The following is a 12,108-nucleotide window of genomic DNA, read 5'->3' as shown; positions in this document are numbered from 1 at the left end:
ACTGTAGAGTGTTGTAGAGCATTGCTGTGGTTTATGATGTTTCAGAGAAAGGGCTGCTCACCACGGGCACCAGAGATATCACTTAGTGAGCATAATTAAATTCCAGCTCTTGCCCAGAATCTCACTAGAGTTGTTTATTTATTAGAAAGACTTTTTAAAAAAATTAATAAGCAGAAAGTACAGAGTTCTTATATACCCACTCCTTCCCCCAATTTCCACTAATATTAACATCTTACATTAGTGTGGTAGTGATGAGCCAATATTGATACATTATTTTTTTTTAATATTTACTTATTTATTTGGTTGCACTGGGTCTAAGTTGCGGCAGGCAGGCTCCTTAGCTGCAGCTCGTGGGCTCCTTAGTTGCGGCATGCATGTGGGATCCGGTTCCCTGATACATTATTATTAACTAAAGTTTACATTAGGGTTCATTCACTGTTTGTGTTGTATATTCTATGGGTTTTGACCAATGTACAATGACGTGTGTCTGTCTTTACTGTATCATACAGAATAGTTTTGCTAAAAAATCCCATGTGCTAAATCCATGTCCTAAAAATCCCGTGTGCTCCACCTATTCATCCCTCCCTCCTTTCCCCCAAACCACTGTCCTTTTTTTTTTAACAACAGAAATTTATTCTTGTACAATTCTAGAGGCTAGACATCTGAAACTAAGGTGTCGCCTGGACCTTTGTTATGGATAATAAAGCTACAACATAAGGAATGCTTAAGACAGAAGGTGACATGATAGAGTTGCCCTGGAGCTAGTGTCCTGGCGTCTGAATCCTAGCTCTGCCACTTACTAGCCGTGGGACCCTAGGCAAGTCATTACCTCTCTGTGCCTCAGCCTCCCCATCTCTAAAATGGGGATGATGGGGCTTCCCTGGTGGCGCAGTGGTTGAGAGTCTGCCTGCCGATGCAGGGGACACGGGTTTGTGCCCCGGTCCGGGAAGATCCCACATGCTGCGGAGCAGCTGGGCCCATGAGCCACAGCCGCTGGGCCTGCGCGTCGGGAGCCTGTGCTCCGCAGCAGGAGAGGCCACAACAGTGAGAGGCCCGCATACCGCAAAAATAAATAAATAAAATAAAATAAAATGGGGATGATGATATAGTACCCACCTTGTAGAGTCAAACCACTGTGTTTTTACCATTCCCGTAGTTTGGCCTTTACCAGAATGTCATATAGTTGGAATTCAATTATAGTTATTAATTGACTGGGTTTGGCTTTTTTAACATTTATTTTTGTTTGTGTGAGCAGTCATACAAGGTTTGGTAATTTGTGGTTTTAACTGATTAAGAGTTACTAAAATCTTTCTTTGGATTTCTGTGGAAAACTATTAGAGAACAGGAATCCAAGCTATTCTTAATAACCAAAACATAGGTAATAGTAAAACTCACAAGAACCTGTTTTTGGTGATTTTGAGTAGCGATGTGTAATAATCCCTAAGGGCTCTTCTCGTTCCAGGGTGGAAGATGTCTATGGATGTGACATTTCTGGGGACAGGCGCAGCATACCCATCCCCAACCCGGGGTGCCTCTGCTCTGGTCCTTCGGTGTGAAGGCGAGTGCTGGCTCTTTGACTGTGGGGAGGGAACCCAGACACAGCTTATGAAAAGCCAACTTAAAGCAGGTCAGTGTGCATTCAGCTCTCTCATTAAGGCTGTCTCTTGTTCTGCTTCATTTTCTTGGCTTTCCTTGGGCCTTTTGCTTAGAAAAGCCCTGACAGTTGCACTCCATTTCAGTGCTGGAGCCCTGGCAATACTTGGAAGGTGCTGGGGTATCTGGCCACACCCACTAAACTATCTTTCTTACTTCCTTCCTTCCTTCCTCCCTTCCTTCCTCCCTCCCTTCCTCCCTTCCTTCCTCCCTCCCTTCCTTCCTTCCCTCCTCCCTTCCTTCCTTCCCTCCTCCCTCCCTCCCTCCCTTCCTTCCTTCCTTCCTTATTTATATATTTACTTTTCATTCTTCCTGTAAATGTTGAGAGCAAGGATCTCTATAGGCTTAGGGCATGGAGGATGGAGTGGGTTACATCAGACATATTAAATAGACACTGCCCAAGCAAAGGAACATACTTATTTCCACCAGGAGATAGGTATAAGTATCATGAGAGAATACAAAGGGTGGTAGATGTTCTGGGGAGTGAAATGTTCTTTTCCACTTGGGGTCATTCTCAGAGAAGGTGACCTGTGAGTTGTTAAAGGAGGAGGAAGGGTTCCCTGGGCTGGGGAGAAGAAGGGCATTCCAGCCATGGGGAACAGAGTGAGCTTAGCACCAGGCAGACTGAAGAGTACCGTGTTCACCAGAGCCTTGGCCCAGAGTCAGGCAGACCAGGGTTCCAGTCCCAGCGGTGTCTCGGCTTATTACCTGAGCAGGTCAGCCAATTAAGCTTTACTTTGCTCACCTTTCAAATGGGCTTAAAAACTCGACTTAGAAGGGGTTGTGAGAATTGTATACAATAATCCCTTCTCTGTGTGGTTGTCTCCTTCTCATCAGTTAAATCTTAGCTCAAATGCTGTCTTCTCAAAGGCTGAACCTCTGGGGTTAAGTAATTTCTCCTCACCCCAGGCATTCTACTGTTTTGTGCTGTTTTTATTGACTTCTTAGCATCATCAATATCTAAAATTATGTTATTTAAATAGTTGTTTCTGTGGTCACTGTTTATTTCCCTGTACAATAAAGTAAACTCAGTGATCACTTACATACCTAGTAGATGCCTAGTAATATCTGTTCAGTTAATGCATGAATAAGATGTTCAACACTTAGCACAGTGCCTCTCACTTGTTAGGTCTTGATAAATGGTAGTTACTGAAATTCCTACCACTCATCACAGTACCTAGCATTTGATGACTAAAGGAAGTATAGTTCTATCATCCAAGGATTCCTTGGTCTAGTGATGAAAACTGACATGCAAACAGTCATGGTGTAATTTGCTAAGTAAGAATAATGGAGGTGTTTTCTAACTACTTTTGAAGCACTAAGGAGGGGGGCACTAACTGTATCTGTGTGTTCAGGGAAAGCAACCTGGAGATGGTAACAGTTGAGCTAGGATGTAAGAGATGAATAGAAGTTTCTCTGGGGAGAGAAGTAGGGATGGACCTTCAAGGAACAGACAACAAAGTGAGCAAGAGTTTCTAGGAGAGAAATAACATGTTTGGGGAATATTAAGCTATCCAGAACTTTGAGTACTTGGCTGGATAGATGAGAGATAAGAATGCTTAAGGAAGTAAGTAAGGGCAGACTATGAGGACTCCTGTGGTATTCTAAGGTATCTGCACCTTATTCTATTGGCAGCAAAGAATCATTAAAACATTTTAAGCCGAAAAAAAAAAGAATTAAGCTGAGCAATGACATGGTCTGATTTGTGTTTTAGGACAGTTTTCCAATGGCAAATATATTGGGAGAGAGAGATTGGCATCAGGAGACCAGTTCCAAGGCAGTGGCATTCACCTGAGAGAGAGAGAGAAGATGAAGATGTTGAAGCAGGAAGTAGGGATAAGGATGAAGATGAGAGACTCAAAGAGATACTTATAGAGCCAACAGCAGGTGGTGACTGAGTAAATTCCTAGTCTGTGAAGAAGTGAAGAATTATTACAAGTTACAGGTGATGATGTCCCAGACCAAGATTGGGAGTTAGGAAAAAAGCTGTTGGAAGAAGGAACTAATGCACTTGGGACACGTGGCCTTGAGGTGTACACAGTTCAACCCTGATTATATACTGTCTTATGTTGAAACCCTGAGGTCAGAGCAGGTATTGTGCTTTACTTCCCTTGGATCACACAGGGGTTCCTTTCACGAGAACATGCCTCCACATGCCAGAGTGGAGGCTGTAATATTTAACAGTTTAGAGAGTAGGGGTTAAGGTGGCAGGGTGATTAAAATAGAAACAAGTAACTGTTGTGTTAAGAGGTTTGGGTGCAGGGTAAGTCTTCACTTTTTATTTAGTACCTGTATCAGTTATGTAATGCTGCATAGCAGATTATAAATTTAGTGGGTTATTTGCATTTATTATCTCATCGTTTCTGTGGGTCAGGGAGTTCGGGCCTGGCTTAGCTGGATTCTCTGCTTCAGGGTCTCACTAGGCTGCAATCCAGGTCTTGGCCAGGGCTGCGGTCTCATCAGAGTCTCCACTAGGGGAAGAATCTGTTTTCAGTGCTCACTCAGGTTGTCAGCAGAATCCTTGTAGTTGTAGGACTGAGGCTGCCTGCGGCAACTAGAGGCCTCCTGTAGTTCCTCGTCATGGGGGTTTCTGCTTCAGGGTAGCTTGCTCAATTACTGCCAGCAAGGGAGAGAGATTCCAGAGCAAGTCTGCCAGCAAGATGGAGTCTTGTAAATGACATAATCGTATTGCATCCTTGTGCCATATTTTACTGGTTAGGAGTAAGTCCCCAGTCCCGCCCACACTCAAGGGGAAGGAATTATAGAAGGATATGAACAGCAGGAGGCAGGGGCCATGGTGGTACCCCCATGTACCACCTTAACTCTATCTGCCACAATACCTTTCTCTAGTGTTTTATATTTTACAGCTATTTTATATATATTTTTAAACAATGCACAAAGCTCAAGCTTTTTAAAATAAAAGTTTGGCAAAAAATAATAATAAAATAAAATCTAAGGGAACCTTTAGTTTACAAAATTTTGTTGACTTAAGAAAAAATTTTCTGGCTTCAGAGAGGAGGGTGATATGGTAATCCCAGAACATTAGCTGAGACACTCTAGCGCTTCAAAAGCCCCTGTCTCAACCTGGAATGCATCACCCTCAAAACATCTTGGTTTCTCTCAATAACCCAATATGGACCTATCGCTATTGGAGCCATTGAAGCCCTTTTAGCTTATACTACCTCCCGGGGTAATGGGTTTCATAAGGAAGTATTTTCTGTTTCTCTAGATATACTTCTTGCAAGTTTCCTTGGTCCTAATATGCAAGCATCTGATTTAAAAGTGTAGGTTTGGGCTTCCCTGGTGGCGCAGTGGTTGAGAGTCCGCCTGCTGATGCGGGGGACGTGGGTTCGTGCCCCGGTCTGGGAGGATCCCACGTGCCGCGGAGCGGCTGGGCCCGTGAGCCGTGGCCGCTGGGCCTGCGCGTCCGGAGTCTGTGCTCCGCAACGGGAGAGGCCACAACAGTGAGGAGCCCGCGTACCAAAAAAAAAAAAAAAAAGTGTAGGTTTGCCATAGCTACTTTTTTCATAATTTTAAAGAGTGAGCTTAAGCCTTTTTTTCCTCTAAAATGATTACAAAAAGTATTATAAAAGATAAGCTTAAAAATGATTATAATAAGTATACATGCTCGTTGTAAAAGTTCAAACAAAGCAGAAAAATATAAATAAGAAGCCTAAATCCCCCTCTCTTTGGTGAATTTTCTATACATGTAGATATGGTAATGGTGTAGGTGTATTTGTGTGTGTGTATAATTTTGCATAAATGGAATCAAACTATACTTGGTGTGACCTGCTTTTTTTCAACTGAATATTACGTATGAACGATGTATTGCAGACATTTTCCTACGGCACTAAATATCACTGCATTATCCCTTAGAGGATGCTTAGTATTCTGCTCCTATATGGATGACATTTTCCCTGGTAACTTTCGTGATCTTAAGTGAAAGGGAACTCATGCATTTTTCTCTTTTCATTTGATAGCTTCCTCTTACCTTTGATAATTGTGGTTGCCATTCCTTCTCCCTCTGAAATCAACTTTCTTGAAAAATGAAATGTTTGTCTTCCCTGAAACTGTGATATCTGTGGGAAGTACCTTTTCTTACTTAATTTATCTCACTTGCTTTGAGTTCACAGATTGTTTTGGTGTTCAGTTTTGGCTGTGTTTTGCAGTAGATAGGGAGAGGCCCAGAAAGTCTGATTTGGCAGTTTTGAGGTCAGCGTGAGACTCAACAACTGTTGTAGTTCTTTTGTCTCTTGAGTCCTCAGGTCACACTTGGGGGCGTGTTGGCAGCCCAGACAGCAGGAAGGGGGCAAGGAAAGGGTTCCAGAAGTCAAAAAACTGCAAAAACGAGGACTAAAAAGAGAAAACAAAAAGGAGTATGTTGAGGAAACTTCTAGCGTGCCTCCTGGCGATTTTCAAGGTTCAAGATCAGCCTCTGCCCAGTCTGTTCTCTGCCACAGGGGCCTGGCTTGGTGTAGTAACACTGGGAACACTCGCTTGGAGAACACTGTTACCTAGATGTCACAGGACAAATCCCATCACAATAAACTATTCCTGTTCTTTTATGGCATTGATAAACTGTTCCTGTTCTTTTATGGTTTCAAATGTTTGAAATGGGTGGGCCATGAGCTAGGACTGGAAGCCACTGTTATACTAAAAATGTGTTAATTGTGATTGTTGCTTTTAAAAGGCCTTGTGGTGCATCTGAGAAAAATGTTGATGTGGCATCCTGCCACATACCAGGAGTAAATTCAGTTTACCAATGGCTAAATCAAGTTACAGCCTAAGTCAGTATGCACTGGAAAAGCTGTTGTATTAGTTCAGATTGAGAGAAAGGGAGGGGCCCACATGCCTTTACGTAGCACCATGGGGGATCTACCCTGTAAACCGCACTCTGCATCTATTGCCCACTTCCTCCCCCTCGGTTCTTCACCCCACTCCCTTTCCACCTCCCTCCTTCTCCCTCCTTCCTTTCCTCTCCCTCCCTCATCCCCCTTCCTTTTTCTCCTTCTTCGGCCTCACCCAGACAAGCAGGCTCTGGCTTGGTTAGTTAATCTCTGTCCAGTGTGGAGTCCTTAAAAGGCAATTTTGAATTCAGGCACTGGTCCAGTCCGTTGGAGCCAGGGGAACATTTTTATGCTGGAAGTACTGTTCATATTTGCTGTTCTCAGAGGGAGCAGTAGGGGGCAGTGTAACTGCCAGATGTTTTTAACACTTGTGGCCTATCTGGTAACTTATGTGAATCATTTTGGTACACTTTATCCTTTTTTTTTTTTTTTTCCCCAGTAAGAGGATGTGTAGGAAAGTACTCTTAAAACTGTAACACTGGGCTTCCCTGGTGGCGCAGTGGTTGAGAGTCCTCCTGCCGAGGCAGGGGACACGGGTTCGTGCCCTGGTCTGGGAAGATCCCACATGCCGCGGAGCGACTAGGCACGTGAGCCATGGCCGCTGGGCCTGCGCGTCCGGAGCCTGTGCTCCGCAACGGGAGAGGCCACAGCAGTGAGAGGCCCGCGTAACGCAAAAAAAAAAAAAACAAAAAAAAAAAAAAAAAAAAAAAAAAACTGTAACACTGTGTAATTTGAAGATGTTTTATGAAAAAAAGTTATATCTTATTAAAACCATCTAGTGAAATAATACCTGTCTTTCTTGCTTCTAGAATCATGTAGAAGAATATAAAGAAATAAGTTTATGGTGATAAGTAGAACTTCTAAATTCATTTTATTGCTTTCTATGTAAGTTGTTATGCATGTTTCAAGTAGCTTTGTATGGGTTTTGTTTCTGAAAAATTCCCAAATTTATTTCTCTGCCTCAATCAAAAGGGAGAATTACTAAGATCTTCATCACGCATCTTCATGGAGACCATTTCTTTGGCCTTCCTGGCCTCCTCTGCACAATCAGCCTGCAGAGTGGCTCCATGGTCACCAAACAGCCGATCGAAATCTATGGCCCTGCGGGGCTTCGGGACTTCATCTGGCAAACCATGGAACTTTCTCACACGGAGTTGGTCTTCCCTTATGTGGTCCATGAGCTGGTGCCTACAGCGGATCAGTGTCCTACAGAAGAACTGAAAGAATTTGTACACGTGAATAAAGCAGACAACCCTCCCAAAGACGGACAGGGAAGAACTATCGTGTTAGACTCAGAAGAAAACTCATACCTCCTGGTTGATGATGAACAGTTTGTTGTGAAAGCATTTCGCCTCTTTCATCGAATACCCTCCTTTGGATTTTCAGTTGTGGAGAAGAAACGCCCAGGTAAACTCAATGCACAGAAACTGAAAGATCTTGGTAAGTGTTTTTTTTCCTTTCTCGTCAATCGAGTTGTTGTTAACCAGAGCGGTTAGAAGTGTCATAGAAACCTTCTTTTCTTGTCTCCCAGGCCTAAAACTGACATTTTCTCTACTTACTTCCCTTGCCCAAAGTTTGTTTATTAAGGGAAATTCTTGAGGCCAAAATATTTTATACAGAGCAAAAACCAAGTATCTATTTGAATTCTCTCTTCAGCTCCCTAGATGCACATTCTTGATCTGTCTTATCTTCAGCTTTTACTATCTTGGTTGGTGAAGTGGACCTGTTGTCTCAGGTCTAGGCTTTTATTTTTTCATGTCATGTTTTTGAAATATGTTTTCAATGACATCTTTGGCCAGAGACTTTTTGCCAGAGACTTTTTGCCATAGTTCTTAACCTTGCAACTCCAACCAACTGCTTTCTGGGTTTTCCTTCTTTATTGACTTTGCCTAGTCAATCAACCTTGATTAAGTTAATTTGGTGTTTAGAACACTGCCTTAACCAGTTTTACATACCTGGGTTCATCACACTCGGAAGCAAGCATCCAAAGATTGGCTTGGGGCCCATCAAAGGCTTCATACCTCCTCTATGCTAGGCCATCATGTGCGAGAGTTCTTCAGCGCCTCTCCCAAAGCAGTTTCCGGGTACATCATTCCTCCAGCATACCACCTTCCTTGGCATGGCTACAATAGAGCCTGTGAAAACATGGTGATGGTGATGGTTTTTTTGTGTGTCTTTTCTTTACTTATGCAATGTCTTCTTTCTTTTCCAACTAAAACAAAATGCTAAGTAATGAGGAAAAGTGCCTTAGGCCAAAGGTATTTTTATTGTCTAAAAACCTGTGAAAATACTGTTGTATTGGGAAACTTTAAACATGATCTATGTTGGAATTAGTGAACACATTCTGTTTGTTTGTATGTGTTGCCCAGAGTGATGATCAGGTATTATTCTCGATTAATATGAGATTTAAGCCCAGTTTGGTAAACATGGAACTGCCCCTATCTACAAAGAAGATTGATTATTTATAACTGCCTGAAATTCTGCTTGATCTTGTGATCCAGACAATCCCCTCTAACAGTTTTTTTTTATGATGTTAGTTTGTTGGTACCTTGTCATTTAAATGGGCTCTTTAATTTTACCCAAAGATGAGCTTATTAAATACAGCACTCTCAAATAATGTTATTCCCATGCACAGCAGAGAATCAAGGCTGATATCTTGACTGTAATAAGGTTTTAGTGGGACTTAAGAGCTTAAAACTCATCTGACACGTGTGCTTGGAAATGTTTTAAGTACTCGGGCATTGCTAATATCAATAGCCAACAGTGAACTTTTAAAAATGTATAAATATTCCAGTTTTCCACAAGTAATAAAATATTTATAACAATTATGAAAAGAATTGGATGCCTTTTCCACTTGCTATTTGCTGTGCTGTTGAAACAGACTCTCTTAACAAGTCATAAATGCCATTCCCATGACGTGATGTTATCTGCCTCTGTCATTAGGTGTTCCGCCAGGTCCTGCCTATGGGAAGCTGAAAAATGGAATTTCTGTTGTTCTGGAAAATGGAGTTACAATTTCTCCCCAAGATGTCTTAAAAAAGCCTATTGTTGGAAGAAAAATCTGCATTTTGGGTGACTGTTCTGGGGTTGTGGATGATGGAGGAGTGAAGCTGTGCTTTGAAGCAGACCTGTTGATCCATGAAGCAACCCTGGATGACACCCAGATGGACAAAGCAAAAGAACACGGCCACAGCACGCCACACATGGCAGCAGCATTTGCAAAGCTGTGCCAAGCAAAGAGGCTTGTTCTGACTCACTTCAGTCAGAGGTACAAACCAGTTGCCTTGGCCAGAGAAGGAGAAACAGATGGGATCGTAGAGCTTAAAAAGCAAGCTGAATCAGTGTTAGATCTCCAAGAAGTGACTCTAGCAGAAGATTTTATGGTGATTGGCATTCCAATCAAGAAATGAAGCCAGTGTTCCTGAATGCATTCTGGTGTGTCTGTGAATATGTTACTGAACGAACAGTCAAGTTTGTTTTGTTGTCGTCGTCGTCGTTTTGGTCTAAAATTATTTGGGTCCTAACAGTCCTAACAAGGATGGAGCTGCATTGCTGAACTGACTCAGCATTGAGAAGGGAGCAAGCTTTGTGATAATAGGTCACTTTAAAAAGAATAAAGCCAGAATCCTTCTTCGAGTCCACACTTGACAAAATGATAGACTGTTCAGGTGTACACGTTTTGTGGCTGCTGCCTCAGAGGGTAGCCAGTATGCCATGCAATCCTGGGCTTAGCTTCTGCCCGGCTTTATTGCTGTTGTTGGCAAAGCAGTAGCAGGGCTTGGCCCTCCTGGCTAAAAATGGTATTTTGGCATTTTGTGTTGAATCTGTTCATGTTATTAACAGAATAGAGAGAAATGTAATGAGACATTGGATATGAAGGATTGAAGCTGGCACGTTAAGTCTTGAATTCTTTGCTTGAATACTGAGTGCAGAGTCAGGCTAGGTGTTTATCCTCCAATTAATATTTTATTGAACTTTCCAGTTTGCTTTAAACCTGTGGTTCTCAGTTGGAGGTGATACTCTCCCTTAGATGGAGTTTTGAAATTGTGGGGATGTCTCTTGTCAAAACTAGGGGTGGTTACTACTGGTATTTAGTCAGTAGGGGCCAGGATGCTAGATCCTACAAAGTTCGGTCAGTCCTAAACAGTGAAGAATTATCTCATCCCAAAATGCATATTGCAGGCCTGTTGAGATACACAGCAAGTTAAAACTTATACTCCCACTGTGAATATACTTTATAAAAATTAGTGACATACTGAACTGAACTACGAGGTAAGTCAAATTCCACAACAAATCCTAAAAAGCTAGCTAAGGGAATATGTTGGAATTGGAACATCTTATCAAATATTATTTGTCATAAATGAGCTATGAGCTGGAGCTTATGAATCTGGAGGTTAAAAAATGATACCTGTCCAACTTGCGTTTACGCTTTCCAATAAATAATTCTTTGAGCACAGTTTTAGTAAATGTTCTTTCTAGAATAGCTTTTCTTCCTGAGTTGCCTTCCACCTCCCTTCTGTCTTTCATGGGGTATCTCGGACTCATTTTCCCACAGTATTTCTCAAAATGTGTCAATGGAGAGGTAGTCTCAAGTACTGATTCGGTCAAAAGGCTTCCCTCATCAAATCAGTTTGGGAAACCCTGTATGCTATGTGTCCCTCCGTCAGAGTTCTGGTTCCCATAAGTACATTAAAAACAGCCCTGCTTCAGGGATCACCAGCCAGTCTTTGGTGCCAGAAGGACCTGGTTCCAGAGTCCCATTCTTTACCTCATGATGGTCCTGTGTGTTCTGGAGCAGATGACTTACTCTCTGAGCTTTAGCTGCTCATCTCTAAAAATGGGAAAAATAAGAATAAGACAGTGAGAAATTGTCACTGAAAAATAAGGCAGGGAAAAACTTAAATAAGACAGTGTATAAAAGGAGCATAGCACATTACTTCAGGGCATAAAGTCCTAAAGTACAGAGGCCTGTCAACTCTATTGAACCCCTTTCTGAGTCATATTTCACCGTATACTATCTATTAACATCTCAAGAACCTATGAGTTTATTGTACACTTATTCAGAAAGACTGTCATGGTGTATACTATTAAACTTCTTTGGGTTCTGCAGCTTTTCTAGTAAAAATTGACTCCTGGATGGGTCTGGAATCCCTAGAGTAGTGATAATCAAGATGGGTCTAGTTACTCAATAGCTCAGTCATTCTGAAGCAGTCTCCAGAGTGGTCTGACTCAGCCCTGCTCTAGGCTCCCGGCCTGCCAAGTACCAAAGTTGACCAGACCTAAAGTGTATCTTGACTTCTGAACTCAATTCAAACAAGCATTTATTAGATACCAGCAGTGTGCCAAAACCTGTACAGGAGGGAATGGCTAGTACTAGTACCTCTAATGCCTGGAGCTCTTGTGGGTAAAGATTGTATCTTAGTCACCTCTGCATTTTTGGAAATACCCACCCGTAGTAGGCACTCAAGAAATATTTATTGAATGAAATGAGGCCTTGATGTCATGAATGCACAAAATTTATGACCTAAAGTTTAGAACCTGTGCCTAGCCCATTTTATGACTGTATTTGTCCAAAAATTTTAGCTGCCTGATTGGTGGTACCCTGTTC

At 42.2% G+C, this 12,108-nt stretch overlaps 1 protein-coding gene across 1 annotated transcript; it reads left to right on the top strand.

The window, feature by feature from the left end:
- Window positions 1-1,465: 1,465 nt before the first annotated feature.
- ELAC1 (elaC ribonuclease Z 1) lies at window positions 1,466-10,114 on the top strand. Its single transcript, XM_065890439.1, has 3 exons — window positions 1,466-1,627; window positions 7,473-7,940; window positions 9,444-10,114. Exons 1-3 carry the CDS (start codon window positions 1,471-1,473, stop codon window positions 9,908-9,910), a joined length of 1,092 nt encoding a protein of 363 aa, XP_065746511.1. The 5' UTR covers window positions 1,466-1,470; the 3' UTR covers window positions 9,911-10,114.
- The last annotated feature ends 1,994 nt before the right edge of the window (window positions 10,115-12,108 follow it).

Source organism: Phocoena phocoena, chromosome 13 (assembly GCF_963924675.1).
Source record: "Phocoena phocoena chromosome 13, mPhoPho1.1, whole genome shotgun sequence".
In the NCBI taxonomy this organism is placed as follows: Eukaryota; Metazoa; Chordata; class Mammalia; order Artiodactyla; family Phocoenidae; genus Phocoena; species Phocoena phocoena.
The sequence above is the reverse complement of the archived record's forward strand: the minus strand, read 5'-3'. Positions and strand labels throughout refer to the sequence as shown.